Genomic DNA, 25800 nt, shown 5'->3' with positions numbered 1-25800 from the left:
TATTCTATTCCATTCCATTCCATTCCATTCTATTCCTTATTTCTATTCTATTCTATTCTAGTCTAGTCTATATTCTTTATTCTTTATCCTATCCTATCCATAAACCCAGAGACCCCCTCTACGCCCCCTCCCACCTCCAGGCACCCTGCCAGCCACCGGCTGGGAAGTCCAGGCGGGCGGGGGCGGGGCGGGCCGGCTGGCTGGCAGGTTTTCGAGGCGCCTGATTTGCATAGGGGCGAGGAGGGGGCGGGGCCCGAGGAGGCATAAAGCGGCGGCGGCTCGGCCCGGCGTCCTCTTTGCCTTCGGGAGCATCTCGGCTCGCTCACCTTGCTCCGGCGGCGGTGGCGTCGGCTGCAGCCTCACCTGCTCGCTTTGCCTGCCTCGGGAGGGGGCCCTGCGCTTGAGGCCGCCCCCCACCCAGCCAGCCAGCCCGCCAGCCCCCAGCCCCACCTGGCCTGGCCATGGCCGTCGAGAAGGAGAAGAAGAGCTGCGGGCAGGTGATGCACGAGTGGAAGGAGTTCGTCTGGAACCCCCGCACCCACCAATTTATGGGGCGCACCGGCAGCAGCTGGGGTGAGGCTTGGCGGCGGCGGCGGGCGGGCGGGCGGGGGGCGTCAGGAAGACCCAGGGCTTGTGCCCCCCACCCCACCCATCCCCCTCCGGGTGGGAAAAACTCGCTCCGGGGCTTTCTATTGGGGTGCAGGGGGGGCTCCCCTTTTCCAAGGGGCGCCTGCACGCCCACCCCGTCGTACAATGGAGGAGGGGGGGGCTAGGAAAGCTGGGGGGGGGTTGCGCGAAAGAGCCCTTCCTTGCCCCCCCCGGGGGGGGGCTCTCCAGAGCTTGGCAAGGAATGGAAGCAGAAGGCTCCGTTTAATGGCGATGGGAGCGACGGGGAGGAGAGGGGGTGGGGGTCTTAAAGGAAGCTCCCTTTCCGGGGGGGTCTCAAACGAGGGGAGGGGGCGTCCTCGATCCCCCCGGGTGGGGGAAGGGGGGCTTTTCGTTCCCCCCCCCGCCTTCCGATTCCCCCCGCTTTCCTCCCCCCCTCCTCATTTGGACGGGGAGGGGGGTCTTAAAGGAAGCTCCCTTTCCGGGGGGGGTCTCAAACGAGGGGAGGGGCGTCCTCGATCCTCCCGGGTGGGGAAGGGGGGGCTTTTCGTTTCCCCCCCTGCCTTCCTATTCCCCCCTCTTTCCTCCCCCCCTCATTTGGACGGGGAGGGGGGTCTTAAAGGAAGCTCCCTTTCCGGGGGGTCTCAAACGAGGGGAGGGGGCGTCCTCGATCCTCCCGGGTGGGGTGGGGGGGCTTTTCGTTTCCCCCCCCCCCGCCTTCCGATTCCCCCATCTTCCCCCCTTATTTGGACGGGGAGGGGGGTCTTAAAGGAAGCTCCCTTTCCGGGGGGGGTCTCAAACGAGGGGAGGGGGCGTCCTCGATTCTCCCGGGCGGGGGAGGGAGGGGCTTTTCGTTCCCCCTGCCTTCCGATTCCCCCCCTCTTTCCTTCCCCCCCTCCCCTCATTTCAACGGGGGAGGGGGGGCAGGAGAGAACCCAAGCCCCCCCAGTTATGCCCACAAAGGCCAAAGCGGGGGGGAGGAGGTCTCGCCACCCCCCCTTCCACCCCCACCCCAGCCCCCGTCCCACCTGTCCTGGCCTCTTTACCTGCCGACCGGGCTTCTCCGGACGCGGGTTGGGAAATGCGGGGTTGCGCTGTCGGGGCTGGGGCGGAGTGTGTGTCTCTGTGTGTGCGTGTGTGTGTAGGGGGAATGTGACCTTTGCGATGTTCCTGAAGACGACTTAATGGCGGGTGGGGGGCGGTGGCGGGGGGGGCTTCAAAGGGCTTTTGCCTATCTCTCCTTGATAAAAAAAAAAAACGGCAGGGCTTCGGCGCGATTGCACAAAAACAATTGCGCTGCAGGGTACAAGGTGTTTGCATGCCTGGACGTGGCCCCCCCTCTTTAAATGGGGGGGCGTCTCTCTTTTTTTAAAAAAACACGTTTGGGGGTGGGTGGGCAGGGAATAATCGGATCCAAAGGCAGACGGGTTGGAGAAAATTAACCCCCCCTTCCTCATTTGTGAGTCTGTGCGATTGTGTTGAAGACGTATTTAGAACGGGGGGGGGAGTTGGTCAGGGAGGTTGTTTTTTTTTAAAGGGGGGGGTTAATGAGAAAGATGGGGTAAATATTGAAGTGGGGAGTGGGCAGGATGCTGAGGTTTATGGTCTCCAGTATTTGAGGAGGGGGGGCTTGCCGTTTCCCTGGATGAGATGGGGGCACAAAGAAAGGGGGGGGGCTGCGTTTTTTTTTCCTAAGCCCCCGGTTTGGGGGAGAACATCTCCTTTCTCTCGACCCCCCCCCTCCCCAATATGCAGTGAAGGGTGCCAGAGGCAATCCAGGGCCTATGAGAAAAAAAAATAGGTCAGGGTTTTTCTTCTGCTAAGGAGGGAGGGGGGGGGGCTTGGCTACCCGACCCCCTCCCCCATTACTGCCCAATCTGTCCAGCAGTTGCAGTGCTGGAGGGGAGGGGGCGGCGCTGGAGGGGAGGGGGCGTTTGAGGTCTCTTCTCCCTGGACTCTCCTATATAAGACATCAAACCCGATGGATGCCCGCTTTGAATATTGGCATTATTCAAACTAAAAAGCCTGGGATTGGCACAGGGTGGAATGTGGGTTGCCATCTCCATTTTAATCCGGGGGGGGGGCAGGGAGGGAGAAAGAGGGAAGACACCTCCCTTATTCCCGAAATATCCCTCTGGTGCAAAACTGCTAATGCATGCCTTCCCCCCCACCCCACACACACTTCCCTTCTTTCTGGAGAAGATCTGCACAGCCACCTCCTTTTTTTTTTCTTTCTTCATTTTGCGAGGGTCTTCTGTTTCCCCAGGACCCTCCTAGGAGGGGGGGCAGGGTTGGTCTATATGGTAACCAAAATTAAAAAATTTTAAAAAAAAATTTAAAATAAAAACTCCTGATGCTTCCGGCCTTGCCATGAGATTAATTCCATGGCAAGCCGTGGGCCTTGATCCGGGCAATAAATTGGGAATTAGACTGGGATGAGTTGGCTTTATCGAACAATTCCAGCTGGGTTTCTACAAAAGGGGGGGGGGCTTATCTTGCAAGGGTGAGATGGAAAGAAATGAGGGGGGGTGAAGGGGGGAGGGAGCAGGGTTTCTAGGCAGGGAGCAAGCCCTCCTGAATTGGCCTCAAAAATGTTTCTTTCTTTCTTTCTTTCTTTCTTCTTTCCTTCCTTCCTTCCTCTTCCTTCCATTTTTCTCTGCCTCTTCTTTCTTCTTTCCTTCCTTCCTTCCTCTTCCTTCCATTTTTCTTTCTGCCTCTTCTTTCTTCCTTCTTTCTCTCTCTTTCCCTTCCTTCCTTTTTTCTTTCTGCCTCTCTTTCCCTTTTCTTTTTTCTCCTTTCTGCCTCCTCCTTTCCTTCTGTTTTCCTTCCTTTTTTCTTTCTGCCTTCCATCTTTCCTTCTTTATCTTTCTTGTCCTTCCTTCCTTTTCTCTCTGTCTCTCCTTCCTTCCTTCTTTTTTCTTTCTGCCTCTTCTTCCATCTTTTCTTCGTTATCTTTCTTGTCCTTCCTTTTCTCTCTTTCTGTTTCTCCTTCCTTCCTTCCTCTTCCTTCTTTCCTTTTTTCTTTCTGCCTCTTCTTCCGTCCTTCCTTCCTTCCCTCTTTCTCTTCCTTCTTTCCTTTTTCTTTCTGCCTCTTCTTTCTTTCTTTCCTTGCTTCCTTCCCTTTCTCTTCCTTCTTTCCTTTTTTCTTTCTGCCTCTCCTTCCTTCCTTCTCTTCTTTCCTTTTTTCTTTCTGCCTCTTTTCCATCTTTCCTTCTCTCTCTCTCTCTCTCTCTCTCTCTCTCTCTCTCTCTCTCTCTGTGTGTGTGTGTGTGTGTGTGTATGTGTATGTGTGTGTCTTCTCCACCAACCTGGCCTCTTTCCTCCTCCCCTCCCTTCCAACTCCATACAGCCAGCTCTTCCTTTGCAAAGATTCTTGCAGTCTTTCTTGACCAGGGCTAAAAAAATAAAAATAAAAAAATAAATACTGCATTATTCTTTCCAACCGTCGGTGGCACAGGGGCTCTCAGTTTCAAAGCTTGCAATCCCCTTGAAAACTGGGTCTGCTTTTCTCAGATTCCCCCCCCCCCTCCTCTCTCTCTGCCATCCAGCCCTCCCACCCCCCAAATCATCTCTAGCTTAGTGTTTGCTTTGCAGACAGCTGAACAGAAGGTCTGGCTTTGCCAGTAAGACCCGAACTAGGAACTTTTGTTTTGGGGATGCAGCTGGTGTTAAAAAGGGTTGCGTTCCACTTGACCTTTGACCCTGGGTGACTCTGGGTGAGTGTCCTCACGTGGGCATAATCTCACGTGGTGTTATTTTTATGCTCACCTCCTCCCGCCGCCCAGCTCTTGCACAAAGGGGATCAGTTTGCAAATATTGCAGAGAAAAGAGATCTGCAAATATTTATTGCAGATCGATTTATATCTGCAATAAATATTGCAAATAAAAGAGACCAATTTATATTTTCACTAAATATTGTAAACAAAGTTATATTGGCCATAATAAATGTTGCAAATCAAAGACATCAACTTATATTTGCCAAAACTATTGCAGATAAACTTATACCTGCAATAAATATTACAAAGACACCAATTTATATCTTCAATAAATAAACAAACTAATATTGGCCATAATAAATGTTGCAAAACAAAGACATCAATTTATATTTGCCAAAACTATTGTAGATAAAGTTACATCTGCAATAAATATTACAAACAAAAGACACCAATTTATATCTTCACTAAATATTACAAATAAACTTACATTGGCCATAAATATTGCAAATCAAAGACATCAACTTATATTTGCCAAAACTATTGCAGATAAAGTTACATCTGCAATAACTATTACAAACAAAATATTACAAATAAACTAATATTTGGCCATAAATATTACAGATCCACCGATTAAATCCGCCATAAATATTGCAATTTATACTTTCCATAAATAAGGAAATGAACACATGGGCCATCAATAGGATATCAATTCATATTTGCCATAAATATTGCAAATAAACTGATCTCTGCACTCAGATAAGAGACACCCATTTATATTTTCAAATCAATATTGCAAATGAAGCTACTACATGGGCCCAAACTATTGCAAAACGTCTCTTTTGCCAAAAAGCCATTGCAGATAAACGTACATTGGCAATAAATGGCATAAATGAAAGATACCAACAAAAGAAAGGATTCCAAGTTGGAAGGTGGCTTGTTTTGAGCAAAAGGCATATATATATCCGAAGGCAGCCAGGCCCTGGGCTGGGGTCGGGCCAAGCCAAATTCTGGCTTTTGGGGCGGGGGGGGGGGAGCCTCACTTTTGCAAGGGGGCAAAAGACTTGTGTGCAGAGAGCTTGCTACCTGGTGGATGGGGAAGGGAGGAAGAATAGAAAGGAAGAAATTTGGGTTTTTATCCATTTGGCGAAGTTGTGGGGGGGGGAATAATTCTTTATGCTTTGCTTCTGCAGAGAGAGAGACGGGGAATTCGTGCTTGTTGGAAGGGTGGGAGGGAAACTGGTGCAGTCTTGGCCCAATTTTCTGCAGCTGGCAGAGGGACCTGCTAAGGAGGAAGAGGAGGGGAGGAGGAGAAGGAGGAGGAAGAGGAGGAGGAAGAGGAAGACGAGGAGGGGGGAGGAGGAGGACTGAAAAAAAAGGGGGATTTACTTAATTATTTTTTCGATGTCTGTGGTCAGCCACCCAAACGAGTGACGCAAGCGAGCAAGCAAAATCAAACCGGCAAGGAGTAGGATGCCAGAATAACAAGAGCGGGAAGGGGCCGTGGAGGTCAACTAGTCCATCCCCCCTGCTCAAACGGGAGACCCTGCCTACACCATTTCGGCCAAATGTCCGTCCCATCTCTTCTTAACCAACCTCTCCTTAAAAAAAACCTCCACCAGTGGAGCAGCCACGACTTCTGGAAGCAAGCCGTTCCGGGGACAACAAGAGGTCATCTAGTCCAGCCCCCTGCTCAAACGGGAGACCCTACGCCATTTCGGCCAAATGTCTGTCCCATTTCTTCTTAACCAACCTCTCCTTAAAAAAAACCTCCACCGGTGGAGCACCCACAACTTCTGGAAGCCAGCCGTTCCGGAATAACAAGAGCTGGAAGGGACCTCAGAGGTCATCTAGTCCAGCCCCCTGCTCAAGCGGGAGAGCCTGCCTACACCATTTCGACCAAATGTCTGTCCCATCTCTTCTTAACCAACCTCTCCTTAAAAAACCTCCACCGGTGGAGCACCCACAATGTCTGGAAGCCAGCCGTTCCGGAATAACAAGAGCTGGAAGGGACCTCGGAGGTCATCTAGTCCAGCCCACCCCCCACCCTCCGCTCGAGCAGGAGAACCTATCTATACCGTCTCAGACAAGTGACTGTCCAGCCTCTTCTTAAAAGCCCCCAGCGATGGGAGCGCCCACCGCTTCTGCGGGAAACCAGGGCCGGAGAAACTAAACCTGGTTTCTCCCGGGGGAGGGGAGGGTGCCGAGCACGCAGGGTGTTGCATGACATCCTGGCTAGGTTTGGGGTGAGGATTGGGGGGAGGGGGAGAAGTGGGAGAGAAGAACAGGGCTTGAAGCAGGCTCGGCGTCTTCTCCAGCTTTTAGGGAACCTCTGTGCAAATTGCCCTTTGCTCGGTCTTCAGAAGCGAGCCAGGTTTCCACGTTGGTGGAAAGGTGGGTCAGCGGACTGGGTATTATTTAACCCCACGAGGTTAGAGTTCGCCGGAAGAAGCCGGCCACTGGGATTATCCCAGGTTTATTCCCTTGTTCTGATTTGCCGGCTGATTAGCGTGGATTAGGGCGAGAGGTGATGCAACCGGGATACATATCATCCCGTGTATCGTTGTTTTTGCAACTGGTATCAACACTCTTTTCGTGGGCGGCTTGCTGGTTTGGCTGTCCCAGATTTCAATTTCTGGTTTTGCAACTTGGGCTTCACAGAAACCCTAGTTAAGTAGCTTGGGGTTAAGCCGTGGATTCTTTCGGCGGGTGGAGCTGGGACCGGCTGCTTCCTCATAGCCTCAGTCTTCCCTTCTGTCAAATGGGAGTGATGTCCCAGTTCAGGGCATGGGATGACAACGGACAGGTTTTCTGACACAGATTTGGGGCGTCGCTTCCTGCATTAGACACTTCCGTGTTTGTCCTCCCTTTTGGGATTAGCGAGTAAGGTGGGAAGGGAGAAGATTGTGGGTAATAAGACCATCCAGGTGTAAACCTTGTGTTAATAGGAAGGAAGGAAGGAAGGAAGGAAGGAAGGAAGGAAGGAAGGGAAAGAAAGAAAAGAAGGAAGGGAAAGGAAGGAGGGAAGGAAGGAAGGGAAGGAAAGAAGGAAAGAAAGAAAAAAGGAAGGGAAAGAAAAAGGAAGGAAGGAATGAAGGAAGAAAGGAAAGGAAGGAAAGAAAGAAAGAAAAAGAAGAGAGAAAGGGAAGAGGGAAAGGGAAGGAAGGAAGGGAAAGAAAGGAAAGGAAGAAAGGAAAGAGGGAAGGGAAAGGAAGGAAAGAAAGGAAGGAAGGAAAGAAAGAAAAGAAGAGAGAAGATAGAAAGGAAAGAGAAGAAAGAAGGAAAGAAAGGAAAGAAGGAAGGGAAAGGAAGGAGGGAAGGAAGGAAAGGAAGGAAGGAAAGAAAGAAGAAAAAAGGAGGAAAGAAAAAGGAAGGAACAAAGGAAGAAAGGAAAGAAAGAAAGAAAAAGGAGAGAAAGGAAGGAAGGGAAAGAAAGAAAGGAAAGGAAAGAGGGAAGGGAAAAAGGAAGGAAGGAAAAGAAAGAAAGGAAGGAAGGAAAGAACAAAAAGAAGAGAGAAGATAGAAAGAAAGGAAAGAGGGAAGGAGAAGGAAGAAAGGAAGGAAAGAAAGGAAGGAAAGAACGAAACTTCCTTTAAGCTAGTAAGAAAGATTTAAAACTGAAGAGACCCAACTCCCAAATAAGACTTGCAGTTTTCAGAGGATTTACCAGGCCCATTTTTAAAGAGAGCCTCTGTGGACAATCTGTCCAAAGCCTCGAATGAGCGGACATTTCCAAACCTGGCGACTCTTTTTAAGAGTATTTTTTTCCCCTCCCTTCTCCATTTTGAATCTCTTATAGCCTGGAGATGGATGGTGCCGACTTAACAGAGCGCAGTTTTAAAATTCTGCTCTGACTTAACCTACATTTTCCAAAAGGGCTTTCTGCTCTCTTTTCTTTGCCTTTTTTTGGGGGGGGGTCTTCAGGATTCACTTTCCGCAGGTCAAGAGTTTGATTAAAATTTAAATCAAGCCCCTGGCAAACGGCCTTTGATTCTATCTATCGCATTAGCAGCAGAAGGAAAAATGGGGGAAAAAACCTGAACGGCCGGGGGGGGGGGAACAATGAATTTTGGGGCCAAATGCAAAAAAAAAAAAGTTTTAAAAGAAAAATCTAAATTTTGGGAAGGAAATACAGGAAGTCCTCAACTTTCGACCGCAACAGAGCCCCCAAAAATTTACGTTGCTAAGCGAGACATTGGTTAAGCGATTTCCCCCCCCCCCTTACAACTTTTCTTCCCACCGTCGTTAAATGGATTCCTGCAGCTGAGTGGTATTTCTGACTTCGGGCAAGCAACGTCCATTGGGGGGGAAGCTGGATTCACTTAACAACCGAGTGACTCACTTAACGCTCGCAGTAATTCACCGTGGCGGGAAAGGTTGTAAAACGGGGTAAAACTCACTTAGCAACATAAATTTGGGCTCAATTGTGGTCGAGGGATACCTGCGGATGGTTTAAGAAGAGACTGTCTGAAATGGTATAGAGTTTCCTGCTTGAGCAGGGGGTTTGGACTAGATGACCTCCAAGGTCCCTTCCGACATCATCATCATTATTATTGTTATTAGTCTGAAATGGTATAGGGTTTCCTGCCTGAGCAGGGGGTTGGAGTAGATGATCTCCAAGGTCCCTTCCAACTTTATTACTACTACTACTACTACTACTACTACTACTACTGCTACTATTAGTATGAAATGGTATAGGGTTTCCTGCCTGAGCAGGGGGTTGGACTAGATGACCTCTAAGGTACCTTTCAACTTTTTATTATTATTATTATTACTACTACTACTACTACTACGTAATAATAATAATAATAATAATAATAATAATAATAATAATAATAATAATTACTACTACTACTACGTAGTAGTCTGAAATGGTATAGGGTTTCCTGCCTGAGTAGGGAGTTGGACTAGATGACCTCTAAGGTACCTTCCAACTTTAATAATAATAATAATAGTCTCATGACTTGGAAGGAGGGCGAAGGGAATCCTTACTCTTTGGAGCAAAGTGTGAGAATGAGGACTTTGGGACGTTATTACGGATACTCTTGTATGTGATCAGTAGTTCCCTTTATACAGGCAGTCCCCTATTTACAGCGGTTCATTTAGTGACCGTCTGGCGTTAACAATGGGTCTGCGAAAAGTGGCTTAAGACCATTTTTCACATTTACAACTGCTGCGGTATCCCCCCACGGTCAGTTAGCTAGGCTAGGCAACCTTGGCTCTTTTATGACTCGTGGATTTCAACTCCCAGAATTCCTCAGTCAGCATGAGGGAATTATGGCCCCTTCATGACTCGTGGACTTCAACTCCCAGAATTCCTCAGCCAGTTTGAGGGAATTATGGCCCCCTTTAAGACTCGTGGACTTCAACTCCCAGAATTCCTGAGCCAGCATGGGGGAAACTATGGCCCCCTTCATGACTCGTGGACTTCAACTCCCAGAATTCCTGAGCCAGCATGGGGGAACTATGGCCCCCTTCATGACTGGTGGACTTCAGGAATTCTGGGAGTTGAAGTCCATGAGGCATAAAAGCGCCAAGGTTGCCCACCCCTGGTCTAGGGTCTCCTTCTGGCCAAGGGACAGACACGGTTCTGCCTTGGCTGAAGCTCAGATTCTGAGGGGCTCTCCAGGACAAGGTGCCCTGTTTTGGGGGGGGGCCTCTGGGGGTGCCGCATCCAGAATTCCCAACCGAGGGGCTGGCTGGGGAATTCTGGGAATTGCAGAGCTTATGCACCTGGGGAGGGAGCAGGGAGCAGAAGAAGGACCTAGAGATGAGATGTGGATCCTTCTTTGCTGGAAAAGCTCTAGAATTCTTTTTCTTTCTTTTCCCCTTTTTTCTCTTTTTTCTTTCTGTTTCTCTCTCTTTTCTCTTTTTGCCTCTTATCTTTCTCTCTCTCTCCCTTCCTTCCTTCTCTCGCTTTCTTTCTGCCTGTCATCACTTTCTCTCTTTCTGTCTGTCTCTGATTTTTCTCTTTCTCTGCCTCTCATTTTTCTCTCTCATTCTCTCTCTGCCTCTTTCTTTCCTTTTTCTTTCTTTCTTCTGTCACTTTCTCTAGCTTTCTTTCAGCCTGTCATCTCTTTCTTCTCTCTTTCTGTCTGTCTCTGATTTCTCTGTTTCTCTTTTTCTCTCTTTGCCTCTCATTTTTCTTTCTTTCTCGTTCTCTCTTTCTCACTTTCTCTCTCTGCCTCTTTCTTTCCTTCCTTCCTTTCTTTCTTCCTTCTGTCACTTTCTCTCGTTTTCTTTCTGCCTGTCTTTAACCTCTTTCTGTCTCTGATTTATCTTCCTCTCTCTTTTTTTTCTCTCTCTGCCTCTCACTTTTCTTTCTTTTTCTCTTTCTCTTCCTCTTTCCTTCCTTCCTTCCTTCCCTTCCTTCCTTCCTTCCTTCTTCTGTCACTTTCTCTTCCTTTCTTTCTGCCTGTCACCTATTTCTCCTCTCTTTTGGTCTCTGATTTATCTTTCTCTCTCTCTTTCTTTTTTCTCTCTCTGCTTCTCACTTTTCTCTTTCTTTTTCTCTTTCTCTCTCTCCTTCCTTCCTTCCTTCCTTTCTTCCTTCCTTCCTGTCACTTTCTCTCGCTTTCTTTCTGCCTGTCACCTCTTTCTCCTTCTCTCTTTCGGTCTCTGATTTATCTTTCTTTTTTCTCTCTCTGCCTCTCTCTCTCTTTCACATTACTGCCTGTCACCCCTTTCTTTTTTCTTTCTTTCTGCCTCTCAGCTCTTTCTTTCTCTCTCTCTCTCCCTCTCTACCCACAGTGCCAATCTGGACCCCCACCGCAGAGGTCCCTCAAATAAGCTGTGGGGGGGGCAACCTTCTGCTTGATCTTTTTAATTTCCCCCCCCCCCCCCCCCCCCCCCGTCGGAGAGGCTGCCAGAGACCTCAGGCTAAGCTTGACAGGGTGACGCCTGGAGAGGTTCTTGTGTTGCCCTGTCTGCACTCATCTAATTAAACTGGCACCTTGCCCGGGGTTGAGCAAGGGCAACCGGGGGGGGGGGCAGCCACGGGGCAGAAGCAGGTAGAGGAGGCGGGGGGGGGGAACTCTCTGCAAGGTTGGGCATCCCAGGGGGAGGGGTCCTCTTCTGTGGATATTATAACCCACCGAGAAATCAATCCAAGTAGCAGATTAATAATAATAATAATAATAATAATAGTAGTAGTAGTAGTAGTAGTAGTAGTAGTAGTAGTAGTAAAGTTGGAAGTAAATAGTAAATTTGATAGAGAAGAATTGATCCTGGTTTCCAGGAGACCAGCTTCTCTCAACCGTAGCTATTTGGAAGATGGGTGGATTGCAAACTCCCAGAATTCCTCGACCAGCAGGAGAGAAAGAGAGGAGGAGAAAGAAAGAAAGAAAGAAAGAAAGAAAGAAAGAAAGAAAGAAAGAAAGAAAGAAAGAAAGAAAGGAATAAGAGAAAAGAACAGAATAAAAGAAAATAAAATTCTGGAAGGAAGTCCACCCATCTTCAAGTTGCTAAGAAAGAAAGAAAAAAGAAAGAGAAAGAAAGAAAAGGGAAGAAGGAAGGAAGAAAGGAAAGGAAGGAAAGAATGAATGAATGAATGAATTCTGGGAGTTGAAGTCCACCCATCTTCAAGTTGCTGAGAAAGAAAGAAAGAGAGAGAAAGAGAAAAGGAAGGAGGAAAGGGAAGAAAGAAAGAAAGAAAGATTGGGTGAGAAGGAGGAAGGAAGGAGGGAGAAAGAAAAAAGAGAAAGAGTGAAAGAGAGAAAGAGAAAGAGAAAAGGAAGGAGAAAAGAAAGGGAGGAAAGGGAAGAAAGAAAGAAAGATTTGGTGAGAAGGAGGAAGGAAGGAGGGAAAAAGAGAAAGAAAGAAAGAAAAAAGAAAGAGAAAGAAAGGAAGGAACAAAGAAAGAAAGAAAGAAAGAAAGGGGAAGGAAGGAAGAAAAAGAAAGAGTAAGAAAAAAAGAAAGAAAGAGAGAAAGAAAGAGGAAGAAAGAAAAAAAAGGAAAGAAGGAAGGAAGAGGAAGGAAGGAAGAAAAAGAAGAAATAAAGAAAGAAGGAGGAGAAAGAAAAAAAGAAAGAAGGAAGGAAGGAAGAAAAAGAAGGAAGGAGAAAAAGAGAAAGAGAAAGAGAAAAAGGAAGGAGAAAAGAAAGGGAGGAAAGGGAAGAAAGAAAGGGAAGAAAGAAAGATTGGGTGAGAAGGAGAAAGAAAGAAAGAAAGAAAGAAGGAAGGAAGGAAGGAAGAGAAAGAAAGAAAAAAGAGAAAGAAAGAAAAAAAGAAAGAAGGAAGAAAGAAAAAGAAGGAAGGAGAGAGAAAGAGAAAGAGAGAGAAAAAGGAAGGAGAAAAGAAAGGGAGGAAAGGGAAGAAAGAAAGATTGGGTGAGAAGGAGAAAGAAAGAAAGAAAGAAGGAAGGAAGGAAGGAAGAGAAAGAAAGAAAAAAGAGAAAGAAAGAAAAAAAGAAAGAAGGAAGAAAGAAAAAGAAGGAAGGAGAGAGAAAGAGAAAGAGAGAGAAAAAGGAAGGAGAAAAGAAAGGGAGGAAAGGGAAGAAAGAAAGGGAAAGAAAGAAAGATTGGGTGAGGAGAAAGAAAGAAAGAAAGAAAGAAAGAAAGAAGTCCACCCATCTTCCAGTTTGCCGAGGTGGTGGAGAAAAACTGGCTAATTCAATGCTCAAATCTGTGCAAATAAAAACAATAACACAGAGGAGGGGGGGGGTCCTCAAACCGTCACTAACCTGGCCTCCTGTCCCCCCCCCCACGTCCCCCCCTTGTCTCCCCCCCCCACAGCTCTTATCCTGCTCTTCTACTTTGTCTTCTACGCCTTTCTGACGGCCCTCTTCTGCCTCACCATGTGGGTCCTGTTGCAGACCGTAGACCCCTTCCTGCCTAAGTACCAGGACCGCCTCTCCATCCCAGGTGAGTCTCTCCTCCATCCCTCCGCCCAGGTGGGAGGAACGGCCCCGTTTCCCGTCAACTCCCTTCCGCCCGGCCTTGTGGAAACCCCGGTGAGAGGTTTGGCGCTCCGTAAAAGCCTCTTCGCAAGACCGAGGCTGGGGGGATAAGCCCCGGAGATATCCCAGGCTGAGGCTTATGGGTTACGTTTGAGGAAGGCGCTGTGGCATGGGTAGCGGAGACGGGACCTTCTCGGACATGCTGAAGGGACCTGTCTTAGGTAGGGGGCTGGACTAGAAGACCTCCAGGGTTCCCTTCCAGTTCCCTGGTTCTATGAGGCTTTGGGGCGGGGTGGGTGGGGGGAGACAGCCAGGAATGTGCCCTTCCCAAACCCCCTGAACCATGGTTTAATTCTGGCTTGCAACCAGCCAATGGGCTGGGCGGAAGAGTCAGGCAGAACAGGGATTTAGTAAGAAATAAATGCAAAATAATGTTTTGTCTCTTTCACCAACTTTTGGGAAAGCACAAAGGAGACCCAGCAATGTGGGTGGGTGGGCTCCAGGCAACCCTGAGGCCCCCCCCCCACTCCCTGGGCTGCCCCACTGAAATGGGGAGGGGAAAATAGAATTATGGGATGGAAGGAGGCTATGCCGGGGTTGGGGTGGGGCTGGCCCTCAACTCAGTCTGCTGTTTGTGTTTATTTTCATTATGTTATTTTAACTTGTTTTCTATTTTATCTGACATTTATTTGATACTTGTGTATGTTTTTTTTATTTTATTTCACCTTACCTTTTACCTTTCTTTTTTTAATCTTCCGTTTTGTCTTTTATTTTATTTGTTTTAACTTTATTTTTTTTTACGTTTGGCATTTTCTTTTATCTCACATTTCGTTTTTCGTTCTCTTTTTTTTTTTATCATATTCGGCATTATCTTTTATATCTTTCCTGGGGTCTTATTTTTGATTTTGATTTTACATTACATTTTGTATTATATTTTACCTTTCCCCCCATTTGACTTCTTTTTATATTCTATGTCCTATTTGTTTCATCTTTGATTTTTTAAAAATTATTTTATCTTTTTGACTTTTAATTATTTAATGTTTTATTTTTTAAATTTTTATTTTATTATTTTTTTCCCCCCTGTCTTTAATGTCAGGCATGATGATCCGTCCCAGGACAGACACTCTGGAGATCACCTATAATCTAACCAAAACAGAATCTTGGGATAATTATGTGAAAATGCTCAATACTTTTTTGGAAGGTAAGCGATGGAAAGGAGCCAAGCTTTCCTTCCTTCCTTCCTTCCTTCCTTCCTTCCTTCCTTCCTTCCTTCCTTCCTTCCTTGTGATAGTTTTCTTTCTTTCTTTCTTTCTTTCTTTCTTTCTTTCTTTCTTTCTTTCTTTCTTTCTTTCTTCCTCCCATCCTCCCTCTTCCTTCCTTCCTTGTGATAGTTTCTTTCTTTCTTTCTTTCTTTCTTTCTTTCTTTCTTTCTTTCTTTCTTTCTTTCTTTCTTTCTTTCTGCCTCCCTCCCTTCCTTCCTCCCTTCCTTCCTTCCTTCCTTCCTTCCTTCCTTCCTTCCTTCCGAGTGGTAGTTTGTTTTCTTTCTTTCTTTTTCTGCCTCCCTCCTTTTTCCTTCCTTCCTCTTCCTTCCTTCCTTCCTTCTCTTTTTTTGCTCTCTTACTCTCTGTCTATTTCTCTTTGTCTTTATTTCTTCCTGTCTATTTTTCTTTCTTTTCTTTCTGCCTCCCTTTTCCTTCCTTCCTTCCTTCCTTTTCCCTTTCTTTCTTTCTTTCTTTCTTTCTTTCTGCCTCCCTCCCTCCCTCCCTTCCTTCCTTCCTTCCTTCCTTCCTTCCTTCCTTCCTTCCTTCCGAGTGGTAGTTTGTTTTCTTTCTTTCTTTCTTTTTCTGCCTCCCTCCTTTTTCCTTCCTTCCTCTTCCTTCCTTCCTTCCCTCCTTCCTTCCTTCCTTCTCTTTTTTTGCTCTCTTACTCTCTGTCTATTTCTCTTTGTCTTTATTTCTTCCTGTCTATTTTTCTTTCTTTTCTTTCTGCCTCCCTTTTCCTTCCTTCCTTCCTTCCTTTTCCCTTTCTTTCTTTCTTTCTTTCTTTCTTTCTTTCTTTCTTTCTTTCTGCCTCCCTCCCTTCCTTCCTCCCTTCCTTCCTTCCTTCCTTCCTTCCTTCCTTCCTTCCTTCCTTCCTTCCGAGTGGTAGTTTGTTTTCTTTCTTTCTTTTTCTGCCTCCCTCCTTTTTCCTTCCTTCCTCTTCCTTCCTTCCTTCCTTCTCTTTTTTTGCTCTCTTACTCTCTGTCTATTTCTCTTTGTCTTTATTTCTCTCTGTCTCTTTTTCTTTCTTTTCTTTCTTTCTGCCTCCCTTTTCCTTTCTTTCTTTCTTTCTTTCTTTCTTTCTTTCTTTCTTTCTTTCTTTCTTTCTTTCTTTCTTTCTTTCTTTCTCCTTCCCTAACCTAGTCTTCCCTCAAGGTGTTCCTGGTGGTCTCCCATCCGTCACCTGGCCAGCTTAACATGAAAGGAGGTTAGCCTGCACAGGGGAGGCAGCTTTCCCAGTGGCCCATCCGCTGTTTCCTTCAGCCCCCCCCTCCCCATTGCAAGGTTCCAGGTGCAGCCCAGACTTGCAACAGAACCCCCCCCCCCAAACACACCCCGGGGGCTTTCCAGGTGAGGGGATCCTGTTCCACCTGCGAGCCCAGCACACCTTAAGGAAGGCAGGAAAAACTAGGGGGAATCCCCAGAAAATATTTGCAATATATGCAAAAATATATCCCGTGTGGCAACGGGGAAGGAGGCAGCGTGGGAAGTGTTAGATCGACATATATTTTATTCCGGTCTCCCTTTTCCCGTAAACGTCAGAAACCAGAATGGGCTGAGAATCCGCGAGATAATTGACAGTCGAGCTGAAACTCCAAGTCAAAATAGCAAACATGAGAAAATCTTTTACTCAAATTTCTCTCCCACTCTTTCTTTCTCTTTCTCTCCTCTCTCTCTCTCTGTCTCCTTCCTTCCTTCCCTCCCTCCTTCCTTCCTTCCTTGTGTTCTTTTTTTGCTCTCTTGCTCTCTGTCTATTTCTCTTTCTTTCTCTCTGTCTCTTTCTCCTTTCTTTTCTTTTTTCTTTCTCCCTCCCTCCCCCTTCCTCTTTCCTTCCTTCCTTTCTTTTCTGCTCCCTTGCTCTCTATCTATTTGTCTTTATTTCTCTGTGTCTCTTTCTCCTTCCCTCCCTCCCTTCCTTCCTTCCTTCTTTCTTTCTTTCCTTCCTTCCTTTCCTTTCTTCCTTCTTCCCTCCTTCCTTCCTTTTTCTTTTTTGTTTCTTGCTCTCTATTTCTCTTTGTCTTTATTTCTCTCTGTCTCTTTCTCCTTTCTTTCTTTCTTCCTTTCTTTTTCTTTATTTCTTCCTTTCTTTTTCTTCCCTCCTTCCTCCCTTTTTCTTTTTTGCTTCTTGCTCTCTGACTATTTCTCTTTGTCTTTATTTCTCTCTGTCTCTTTCTTTCTTTCTTTCTTTCTTTCTTTCTTTCTTTCTTTCTTTCTTTCTTCCTTCCTTCCTTCCTTCCCTCCTTCCTCCCTTTTTCTTTTTTGCTGTCTTGCTCTCTGACTATTTTTTTGTCTTTATTTCTTTTTGTTTCTTCTTTCTTTTCTTTCTTTTTTCTTTCTTTCTCTTTCTTTCTTTCTTTCTTTCTTTCTTTCTTTCTTTCTTTCTTTCTTTCTTTCTTCCCTCCCTCCTTCCTGCCTTACTTTTTCTTTTTTGCTGTCTTGCTCTTTGTGTATTTCTCTTTGTCTTTATTTCTCTCTGTCTCTTTCTTCTCTCTCTCTCTCTCTCTTCCTTCCTTCCTTCCTTCCTTCCTTCCTCTTTCTCACCCAATCTCTGCTCCTTTCTCTCCACCAGCCTACAACGACTCTCGGCAAGCGGCCATGAACGAATTCTGCCAGCCGGGCCGTTACAACGAACAGCCCGACAACGGGGTCTTGAACTACCCCAAGAGGGCCTGCCAGTTCAACCGCACATTCTTGAGGGACTGTTCGGGACTCAACGACTCGACTTACGGCTACCAGGAGGGACGGCCTTGCATCCTGGTCAAAATGAACCGGGTGGGTTGGTGGAACATTGGGGGGGGGTGAGGGTCTCCCCAGAGGGGAGGGGCGGTTAGGGGGCAGAGGAGACGAAGAAGAAGCAATTGGGGCTGGGGGGTGTAGCAAAGGGGCTTTTTAAAATTGCTTGTGGCTTCCTGGCCAATGAAGTTAGTCCTCCACTTAACGACCACCATCATAAAGCCAACCAATTTAGTTTGCTAAGTGAGAGCTTTGTTAAGGGAATTATGCCCCATTGGACGACCGTTTTGGCCACCGTTGTTAAGCGAATCGTTGCAGTTATTAAGTGAATCAGAAGGTCGCAAAAGGGGATCCCTCAACCCCGGGAAACCGTAACCGTCATAAATAGGAACCAGTTTCCACGCGCCTGAATTTTGATCCTGTCACCTTGGGGAAGGCTGTGATAGTCACAGGTGTGAAAATTGGTCGTAAGTCCCTTTTCTCAGTGGTGTTGTGGCTTTGATTGGTCGCTAAATGAACTGTTGTAAGTCGAGGACTAATTGTAACACCTTTTCTCCTGCCAGTCATTTGGGGTGACGAGAATTAGAGCGGCACATTGCCCACTCATGTTCTGGACCAGGGGTCTTCAAACTCGGCCTTTTGATGACTTGTGGACTTCAACTCCCAGAATTCCTCAGCCAGGCACGCTGGCTGAGGAATTCTGGGAGTTGAAGTCCACAAGTCACCAAAGGGTCCTAGTTCCCTCACGCTGGCTGAGGAATTCTGAGAGTTGAAGTCCACAAGTCACCAAAGGGTCCTAGTTCCCGCACGCTGGCTGAGGAATTCTGGGAATTGAAGTCCACAAGTCACCAAAGGGTCCTAGTTCCCTCACGCTGGCTGAGGAATTCTGGGAATTGAAGTCCACAAGTCACCAAAGGGTCCCAGTTCCCTCACGCTGGCTGAGGAATTCTGGGAGTTGAAGTCCACAAGTCACCAAAGGGTCCTAGTTCCCTCACGCTGGCTGAGGAATTCTGGGAATTGAAGTCCACGAGTCACCAAAGGGTCCTAGTTCCCTCACGCTGGCTAAGGAATTCTGGGAGTTGAAGTCCATGAGTCATAAAAGGGTCACAGTTCCCTCACGCTGGCTGAGGAATTCTGGGAGTTGAAGTCCACGAGTCACAAAAGGGTCATAGTTCCCTCACGCTGGCTGAGGAATTCTGGGAATTGAAGTCCACAAGTCAACAAAGGGCCAAGTTTGAAGGCCCCAGCTTGTGGACCACCGAGAACCAATCAGAGGTCCTAAACCAGTGTTTGTGCCCACTGGATGATGGGTGGACTTCAACTCCCATAATTCCCCAGCCAGCAAGGTTTTACCAGAGTTAAGCACGGATAGGACAAGAACAAATATCTCCCCTCCCTTTTTTTTTTAATTGAACAACTCTCTTAGTAGATGGTGGGAAGGCGGTCGATGTACTATAACTTGATTTCAGCAAAGTGTGTGGGGGGGGGAAATAAATAAAAATAAATTAATGAAGGAGTTAAAGGTGAGCTAGATGGCACAAGAGTTAAATGGAAAACTTGATCGGTTGCCTGGGGGATTCTGGGAGTTGAAGTGCCCCCCCCCATCTTCCGCTGGCCGAGTTTGAAAAAGTTCTCCTTCCTTTCGTAGGTCATCAAATTCTACGCAGGCGCCAACCAGCCCATGAACATCTCCTGCACGGCCAAGGTAAAGAGACCCCCTCCCCTCCATCTCTCCCCCTCCCCACTTTCTCTGTCTTCTTCTCCATCTCTTGTTTCTTTGCTCTTGGTGTTCACACATTTTATCTACTCACTCTGCACACCTCTTCGGTTCTATCGGAAATCCAATGTTCTCTGCTGACAGATACCGAGATCCACGCAGGAGGTAAGGGTTCCTCTCCTTGAGGATAAGACGGGCCGGTTTGGGGCTCCTTAAAAACCCGCTACGTAGTTGCTCAAAGTTGCTTTTAGGGCGATAGTAGGATAGACTCCACCTTGCTTCAGGAGGCAGCCATAGAGCAGGCTCTGATACAGGAGAATACGCCACTGATGATGTTACCTAGATGGGTCGTGAGACGTCTGCAAGGAAACCACCCAGCTCAGAGAGCACCAGGGACCCCACAGCTCTCCTCCTCCTCCTCCTCCTCCTCCTCCTCCTCCTCCTCCTCCTCCTCCTCCTCTCCACAAACCCCACTCCTTTCTAGCCCGGATGATGTTACCTAGTTGGGTCATGAAACGTCTGCAAGAAAACAACCAAACTCAGCACGGACGATCCCACAATCTTCCTCCTCCTCCTCTTCCTCTTCCTCTTCCTCCTCCTCTTCCTCTTCCTCCTCCTCCTCCTCCTCTCCACAAACCCCACTCCTTTCTAGCCCGGATGATGTTACCTACTTGGGTCATGAAACGTCTGCAAGAAAACAACCAAACTCAGCACGGACGATCCCACAATCTTCCTCCTCCTCCTCCTCCTCCTCCTCCTCCTCCTTCCTCTTCCTCTTCCTCTTCCTCCTCCTCTTCCTCTTCCTCCTCCTCCTCCTCCTCTCCACAAACCCCACTCCTTTCTAGCCCGGATGATGTTACCTAGTTGGGTCATGAAACGTCTGCAAGAAAACAACCAAACTCAGCACGGACGATCCCACAATCTTCCTCCTTCTCCTCCTCCTCCTCCACCTCCTCCTCCTCCTCCTCTCTCCACAAACCCCACTCCTTTCTAGCCCTGAAGACGTTACCTCGTTGGGTTATGAAACGTCTGCAAGAAAACAACACAAAAGGTCCAATTCTACTATATTTTGGCTATCTCAAGAATGGAAAATTTGGTTAGCCCTCCACTTACCACAGCCCATTTACTGACCGTTCAAAGTTACAACAGCCCTGGAAAAAGGACCGTTTCTCACACTTACGACCGTTGCAGCAACCGACTCGTATTTATGACGGTCGCCGTCTCCCGGGGCCACGTCATCCGCCTTTCGCGTCCTCCTTACAAGCAAAGTCAACAGTTGAGGCGACTCAACGGCGGAGGCCAGAAACGTCGTCCAGCGGGGCAACGTTCACCCCAAAACTGTCTCGTTTAGCAGCGGAAATTTCCGGCCTCCATCACGGTCGTATGTTGAGGAGGACCTGCATCCGGGGCCTTATTTTGTGCGGGAAAAAAAATCTCCCGATTCCAAGGATTTTGGGGAAAGTGGCGTTTGCCCCCCCCCCTTAAAAAAATAAAATAGGGGCGAAAGCTGCACAAATTGACACTTTGGCTGTCTCCTGTAGCAGAGCCTCCAGCTTCCGTGCCTGCTTCCTTCGGGAGGTGGGGGAGAACAGGAATTCTGCTTGCCCCCCAACGCCCAGCCACGAATTTTCCACGGCTTCCAACGCCTGCATGAGCCACTTCCGCACCTCTCCCCAAAAATGTAGAATCTCTGGACCTTCGGCTCAACTTTGCAAACCTTTCCATCCACCACCCCGCCAACTTTGCAGGGAGCGATTTCCCCCCCCCAACCTCATTTCATTCCTCTTTCTTTACTAACCTGTTCATTTCGTTTACTAATCCATCCGTCCGTCCGACGTTCTCGCCCGTCCCTTCCTGCCTGTTGGTTTGCATGTTCGCCTGTCCTTCCTTCTCCTCCGTTTTTCCACCGTCAGAAGAAGGAAACCATCCACGAAGACGAGAGCTTTGTAAGAGTCCAGGAGGGAGGGGAGGGGGCTTCATTTGAGGGGGGGAGGGCACGGTGGAAGAATTTAGTTTCAGCGTTTAAAAGACGCACGCAGGAAGAGTGGGAGAGATGGCGCAGCTAAGCCCAATCGTGGCTTGTCAGGATCGTTTATTAACGCACAATAAATAGAAATGATTGAAGGCGCAACGGTGTTTATTTTGGTTGGGGAGGGGGCCAAACACAGGCTATCCTTTTGACACCCCCTCCCCTATTTTTCACCTTCCCAGAAAGAGGAGGAGATGCAGAAGCTGGGAGAGATAGCCATGTTTCCCGCCGAGGGCAACATCGATCTAATGTACTTCCCGTATTATGGGAAGAAAATTCACGTGAGTATGGATGCTGTGCGCCTTACCCGGCCAGGTGCATGATGGGAAATTCCCAGATTTTGGTCCAGGGGATGTTTGCTGCGCACCGAGGCGTTTTATATCACACATTTTATTTTCCCGTCCTCTTCTTCTTCTTTTTTTTTTTTTCTCAACCCAACCTGGCCAAGGGCAGGCTGGGAAAAAATTCCCACGTTTTGGACCCTTGGGGTATTTTGGACAGAGGAGTTTTATAAATCGCAAGTTTCATTTATTTATATGTTTTTTTGACCCAGTTCAGTCTTTGCTGCCGCTTTTAATAATAATAATAATAATAATAATAATAATAATAATAATAATAATAATAATATCATTTGCCTGTAAGCAAAAACTGGTGGGATCATAAAATAGAGAAAGTCATAGAAAATGATAAAATTAAACTGCTCTGGGACTTCAGAATTCAAACAGACAAACACCTGCCACACAACACCCCAGACTTGACAATTGTCGATAAGAAAGACAAAAAAGTCTGGATAGCGGACGTAGCAGTGCCTGGAGATAGCAGAATAGACGAGAAAGAACTGGAGAAGATCACAAAATACAAAGACCTACAAATAGAAATAGAAAGACTGTGGCAAAAGCAAGCAAGGGTAGTACCAATAGTCATAGGCTCCTTGGGTGCAATCCCAAAACAACTGGAGCACCACTTGAACACCATTGGCATTGACAAATTCGCTATTAGTCAATTGCAAAAGGCGGCCTTATTAGGAACTGCTTCCATCCTGCGACGATACCTGTAATACCATCAAACATCCACATCTGCCTATCCCAGGTCCTGGGTAAGGACTCGATAGGTAGACAAAATGCCAAATCCAGTCTGAACATCTGGCTGACTGTGCGATGATCCATAGTAATAATAATAAAGTTGGAAGGGACCTTGGAGGTCATCTAGTCCAACCCCCTGCTCAGGCAGGAATCCCTATGGTACCATTTCAGACAAATCGGGAAAATTCTCCTTAGTTCCAGGTTAGTTCCAGGTTGCTTCTCTCTTTGAGGAGTTTCCATCCGTTGCTTCTTTTCCTGCCTTCAGGCGCTTTGGAGAATAGGTGGACCCCCCCCCCACTCCTCTTTGGCAGCCCCCCAAATACTGGAATACTGCTCTCCTGTCCCCCCCCTCCTCTGTTTTGACAAATAGGAAAAAAAGACGGGGAAGTGCGTGGCCTAACTTTTTCTCTGACTGCTATCCTATCCTCCCCACCCTCTGTTTTGATAAATAGGCTACACCAGGGGTTCTCAACCTTGGTAACTTTAAGACTTGTGCACTTCAACTCCCAGAATTCCTCAGCTGGCTGAGGAATTCTGGGAGTTGAAGTCCACAAGTCTTAAAGTTGCCAAGGTTGAGAACCCCTGGGCTACACGCTTCCTAATCTTTTTTCCTAACTTTTTCTCTCTTTTGTGGGTCTTGGGAGTTGGGGGTGAGATTCCCCCCCCCCTTTTTTAAAAAAAAATTATTTTTCAATTCCAGGTCAACTACACCCAGCCCGTGGTGGCGGTCAAGTTCCTCAACCTCACTTTTAACCACGAGCACAACGTGGAGTGTAAGATTAACGCCGCCAACATTAAGACCGACGAACGAGACAAGTTTGCCGGACGCGTGGCTTTCAAAATCCGGGTCAACAAAAAATGAAGCTGACCCCCTTCCCCCCCCCTCCTCCTCCTCTCCTCCATCTCCTCGACCCCCCCAAAACCAGCTCCTTCCCGGTGACTCTTGGCAATCCCAACACAGAGCTTACAACGACTAACAGGTCCGAAGCTGACGGAAATTGGGGGGAGGGTGATGGATTTAGGGGCTCCCCTTTGGCCGCTGCTGTTCACCTCTGTCTCACTAACCTTTGCTGTTAGACAATCCCACCTCTCGTGTTGACCCAACAACGAAGGGTTTGCTCCCACCTTATCTTCTCATAGAGCCCCTCACCCACCCAATACTCGGTGACCCCTTGATTGAGTCTAACATCCCAACGGTGTCCGGCAAGGAGAGGCTCACCCTTTTGGGCCCTCGTCCTGGCGGCGCTCCCTGTTTCCCCTGGAGAAGTTTCCTAATATAATAATAAATGTATATAGATATTTTTATATATATATATATATAAAAGTATATATTAAAAATTAAGGTACCGCGGAATCTAGGTATTTCCCTGCTATAATATGCATGGATCGGGGCTGGAAGACGGTAGCCAGGATAGCTAGTTTTGTCTGCCACCGGGAATGCCTTGCGCCCCCAAAGCTTGTGGCCGTCGCGACAGGGAAGGCAGCTGGGGGTTGGTGTGTGAGTGGGGGGGGGGCCCATTGATTGCAGGAGGGCTCACTTCTTCGGTAGACCCTGCCCAGTTTACATAGCCCTGGTGCTTCTCAACCAAGGCACCTTGAGGATGGGTGGACTTCAGTTCCCAGAATTCCTCAGAATTGTGCTGTCATGGGGTTATTTTTTCCATTTTATGCTGAAGTCAAAGGTATGTTACGTCTGCCGCATTCCCGCCATCTATTTAAAAAGTTGTATGACATCCACCGCATTCCCACCCTCTATCAACCCAGTTATGACATCTGCCGCATTCCCACCATCTTTTAAAAAGGCTATGACATCTACCACATTCCCACTATTTAAAAAGTTATATTACATCTACTGCATTCCCACCTTCTATTAAAAAAGTTATATAACATCTACCACATTTCCACCATCTTTTTAAAAAGTTATAGGACATCTACCGCATGCCCACCATCTATGTAAAAGGTTATATTGCATCTACCGTATTCCCACCATCTATTAAGAGTTATATGACATCTACTGCATTCCCACCATCTTTTGTAAAAAGTTATATTATATCTACCGCATTCCCACCATCTATCAAAAAAGTTATATCTACCGCATTCCCACAATCTATTAAAAAAGTTATATGACATCTACTGCATTCCCATCTTTTTAAAAAAGTTATATTACATCTACCACATTCCCACCATCTATCAAAAAAGTTATATTACATCTACCGCATTCCCACCATCTATGTAAAAGGTTATATTGCATCTACCGTATTCCCACCATCTATTAAGAGTTATATGACATCTACTGCATTCCCACCATCTTTTGTAAAAAGTTATATTACATCTACCGCATTCCCACCATCTATCAAAAAAGTTATATTACATCTACCGCATTCCCACCACCTATTTAAATAGTTATATGACATCTACCACATCCCCACCATCTATCAAAAAAGTTATGACATCTACCACATTCCCACCATCTATCAAAAAAGTTATATTACATCTACCGCATTCCTACCATCTATTTAAAAAGTTATATTACATCTACCACATTTCCACCACCTATTTAAATAGTTATATTACATCTACCACATCCCCACCATCTATCAAAAAAGTTATGACATCTACCACATTCTCACCATCTATTAAAAAAGTTATATTACATCTACCGCATTCCCACCATCTACAGTGGAAATGCAGTAGATGTCATATCAGATGGATCAAAATTTACATAATTTGATGAGAAGTTCTGGGAGCTGTAATCCACTCATCGTCAAGGTGCCAAAGTTGAGAAACACTATACTGGGTGCAGGTGCAAAATTATGCTGATTTTGCATGAGGCTAGTCCTCAAGAAGAAAAACGTCTAGGAAGCTGGCTTGGCCTCAAAACTCCTAAACTGGGCTAGGAGTGCAATTGCACAAATGCAGCGGCTTACGGGCATGGCGGCTGTTGTACGACAGCCCTGGTGTGCGGTCTCCTTGCAAAATTAAACTGCCATGGCATCTGTGAATGCAGTTTGTTGGTTTTAATTTCTAACCCTGCATTTCCGCTTTCCCGTTCTTTTTTTCCTGTCCTAGGATCGACACAAACTGTCTCTATTCATTAGTGTATAGTTGTTTAAATCTGTTGTAATAGCAGCACCTTGCACTACTATAAATCAAATTCCAGTTTCCACCATAACCATGGGGGAAGAAATTCTTGACTGAACTAATGACGATCTTTTACCCAATGTTAGTTAACGGTTGGAGATTTTTTGCTTTCTCTAGAAACTCTCCTGCAACATCTGTTCTCTCTCTATTCGTTTGGCAAAAGAAAAAAGAAAAAAATAAGTATTTTAAACAAAAAGGAGGGTTTTTTTAAAAACTTTCTTTGCGTTTTATCGTCGTGGTAATATTAAAATGTCCTCCCTTTCTGGTTTAAAGATGCACCTTTGAAGAATATGTATGTATGAATGGCACTCATAACTTTAAAAACTCCTCTGCTTTTTAACTTTCTTGTTTTTTTTCTTTTTTGGTCTTGGATTTTATTTGCAGAATTATTTAATTGCCTGTATCAGATTTACTGTGAAAGAAGAGAAATAAAACTTTAAAAAAACAAATCAACGTCCTAATGTGTTTTGTTTTTTTTTAAATAGCAAAACGGGCGTAGAGGAACACAAGTGTGGAATTTCAGCTTTAAGGAAATGCAAAGCAGGATGTGTATTAATAATCTTGGTTTTATGGAAGCATGTAGACCAGTGGTTCTCAACCTGTGGGTCGGGACCCCATTTGGGG

General features: G+C 46.6%; 1 protein-coding gene across 3 annotated transcripts; it reads left to right on the top strand.

Annotated features, from left to right (window-relative positions):
* Positions 1-291: 291 nt before the first annotated feature.
* ATP1B2 (ATPase Na+/K+ transporting subunit beta 2) lies at positions 292-25625 on the top strand. 3 transcript variants are annotated; one of them, XM_039337934.1, is made up of 9 exons: positions 292-573; positions 13052-13180; positions 14312-14416; positions 17044-17246; positions 18856-18912; positions 19069-19089; positions 20838-20870; positions 21136-21234; positions 22736-25625. In XM_039337934.1, the coding sequence occupies exons 1-9, from the start codon at positions 462-464 to the stop codon at positions 22895-22897; spliced, it is 921 nt and encodes a 306-aa protein (XP_039193868.1). In that variant the 5' UTR covers positions 292-461; the 3' UTR covers positions 22898-25625. The 3 variants fall into 3 exon arrangements, with proteins under 3 accessions (XP_039193868.1, XP_039193869.1, XP_039193870.1); XM_039337935.1 differs by lacking the exon at positions 20838-20870; XM_039337936.1 differs by lacking the exons at positions 19069-19089; positions 20838-20870 and having other exon boundaries at positions 294-573.
* Positions 25626-25800: the final 175 nt, after the last annotated feature.

Source organism: Crotalus tigris, unplaced genomic scaffold (genome assembly GCF_016545835.1).
Source record: "Crotalus tigris isolate CLP2741 ecotype Arizona unplaced genomic scaffold, ASM1654583v1 scf7180000017690.20705106771:4171800, whole genome shotgun sequence".
NCBI classification, from domain to species: domain Eukaryota; kingdom Metazoa; phylum Chordata; class Lepidosauria; order Squamata; family Viperidae; genus Crotalus; species Crotalus tigris.
This window is presented reverse-complemented; position numbering and strand designations above follow the sequence as displayed.

Bases quoted from the DNA above. Each gene is read 5' to 3' on its own strand.
- ATP1B2 (XM_039337934.1), top strand. From the start codon at position 462: ATGGCCGTCGAGAAGGAGAAGAAGAGCTGCGGGCAGGTGATGCACGAG. The intron at 574-13,051 runs GTGAGGCTTGGC...CCCCCCCCACAG, and splicing joins GCGCACCGGCAGCAGCTGGG to CTCTTATCCTGCTCTTCTAC. The intron at 14,417-17,043 runs GTAAGCGATGGA...TCTCTCCACCAG, and splicing joins GCTCAATACTTTTTTGGAAG to CCTACAACGACTCTCGGCAA.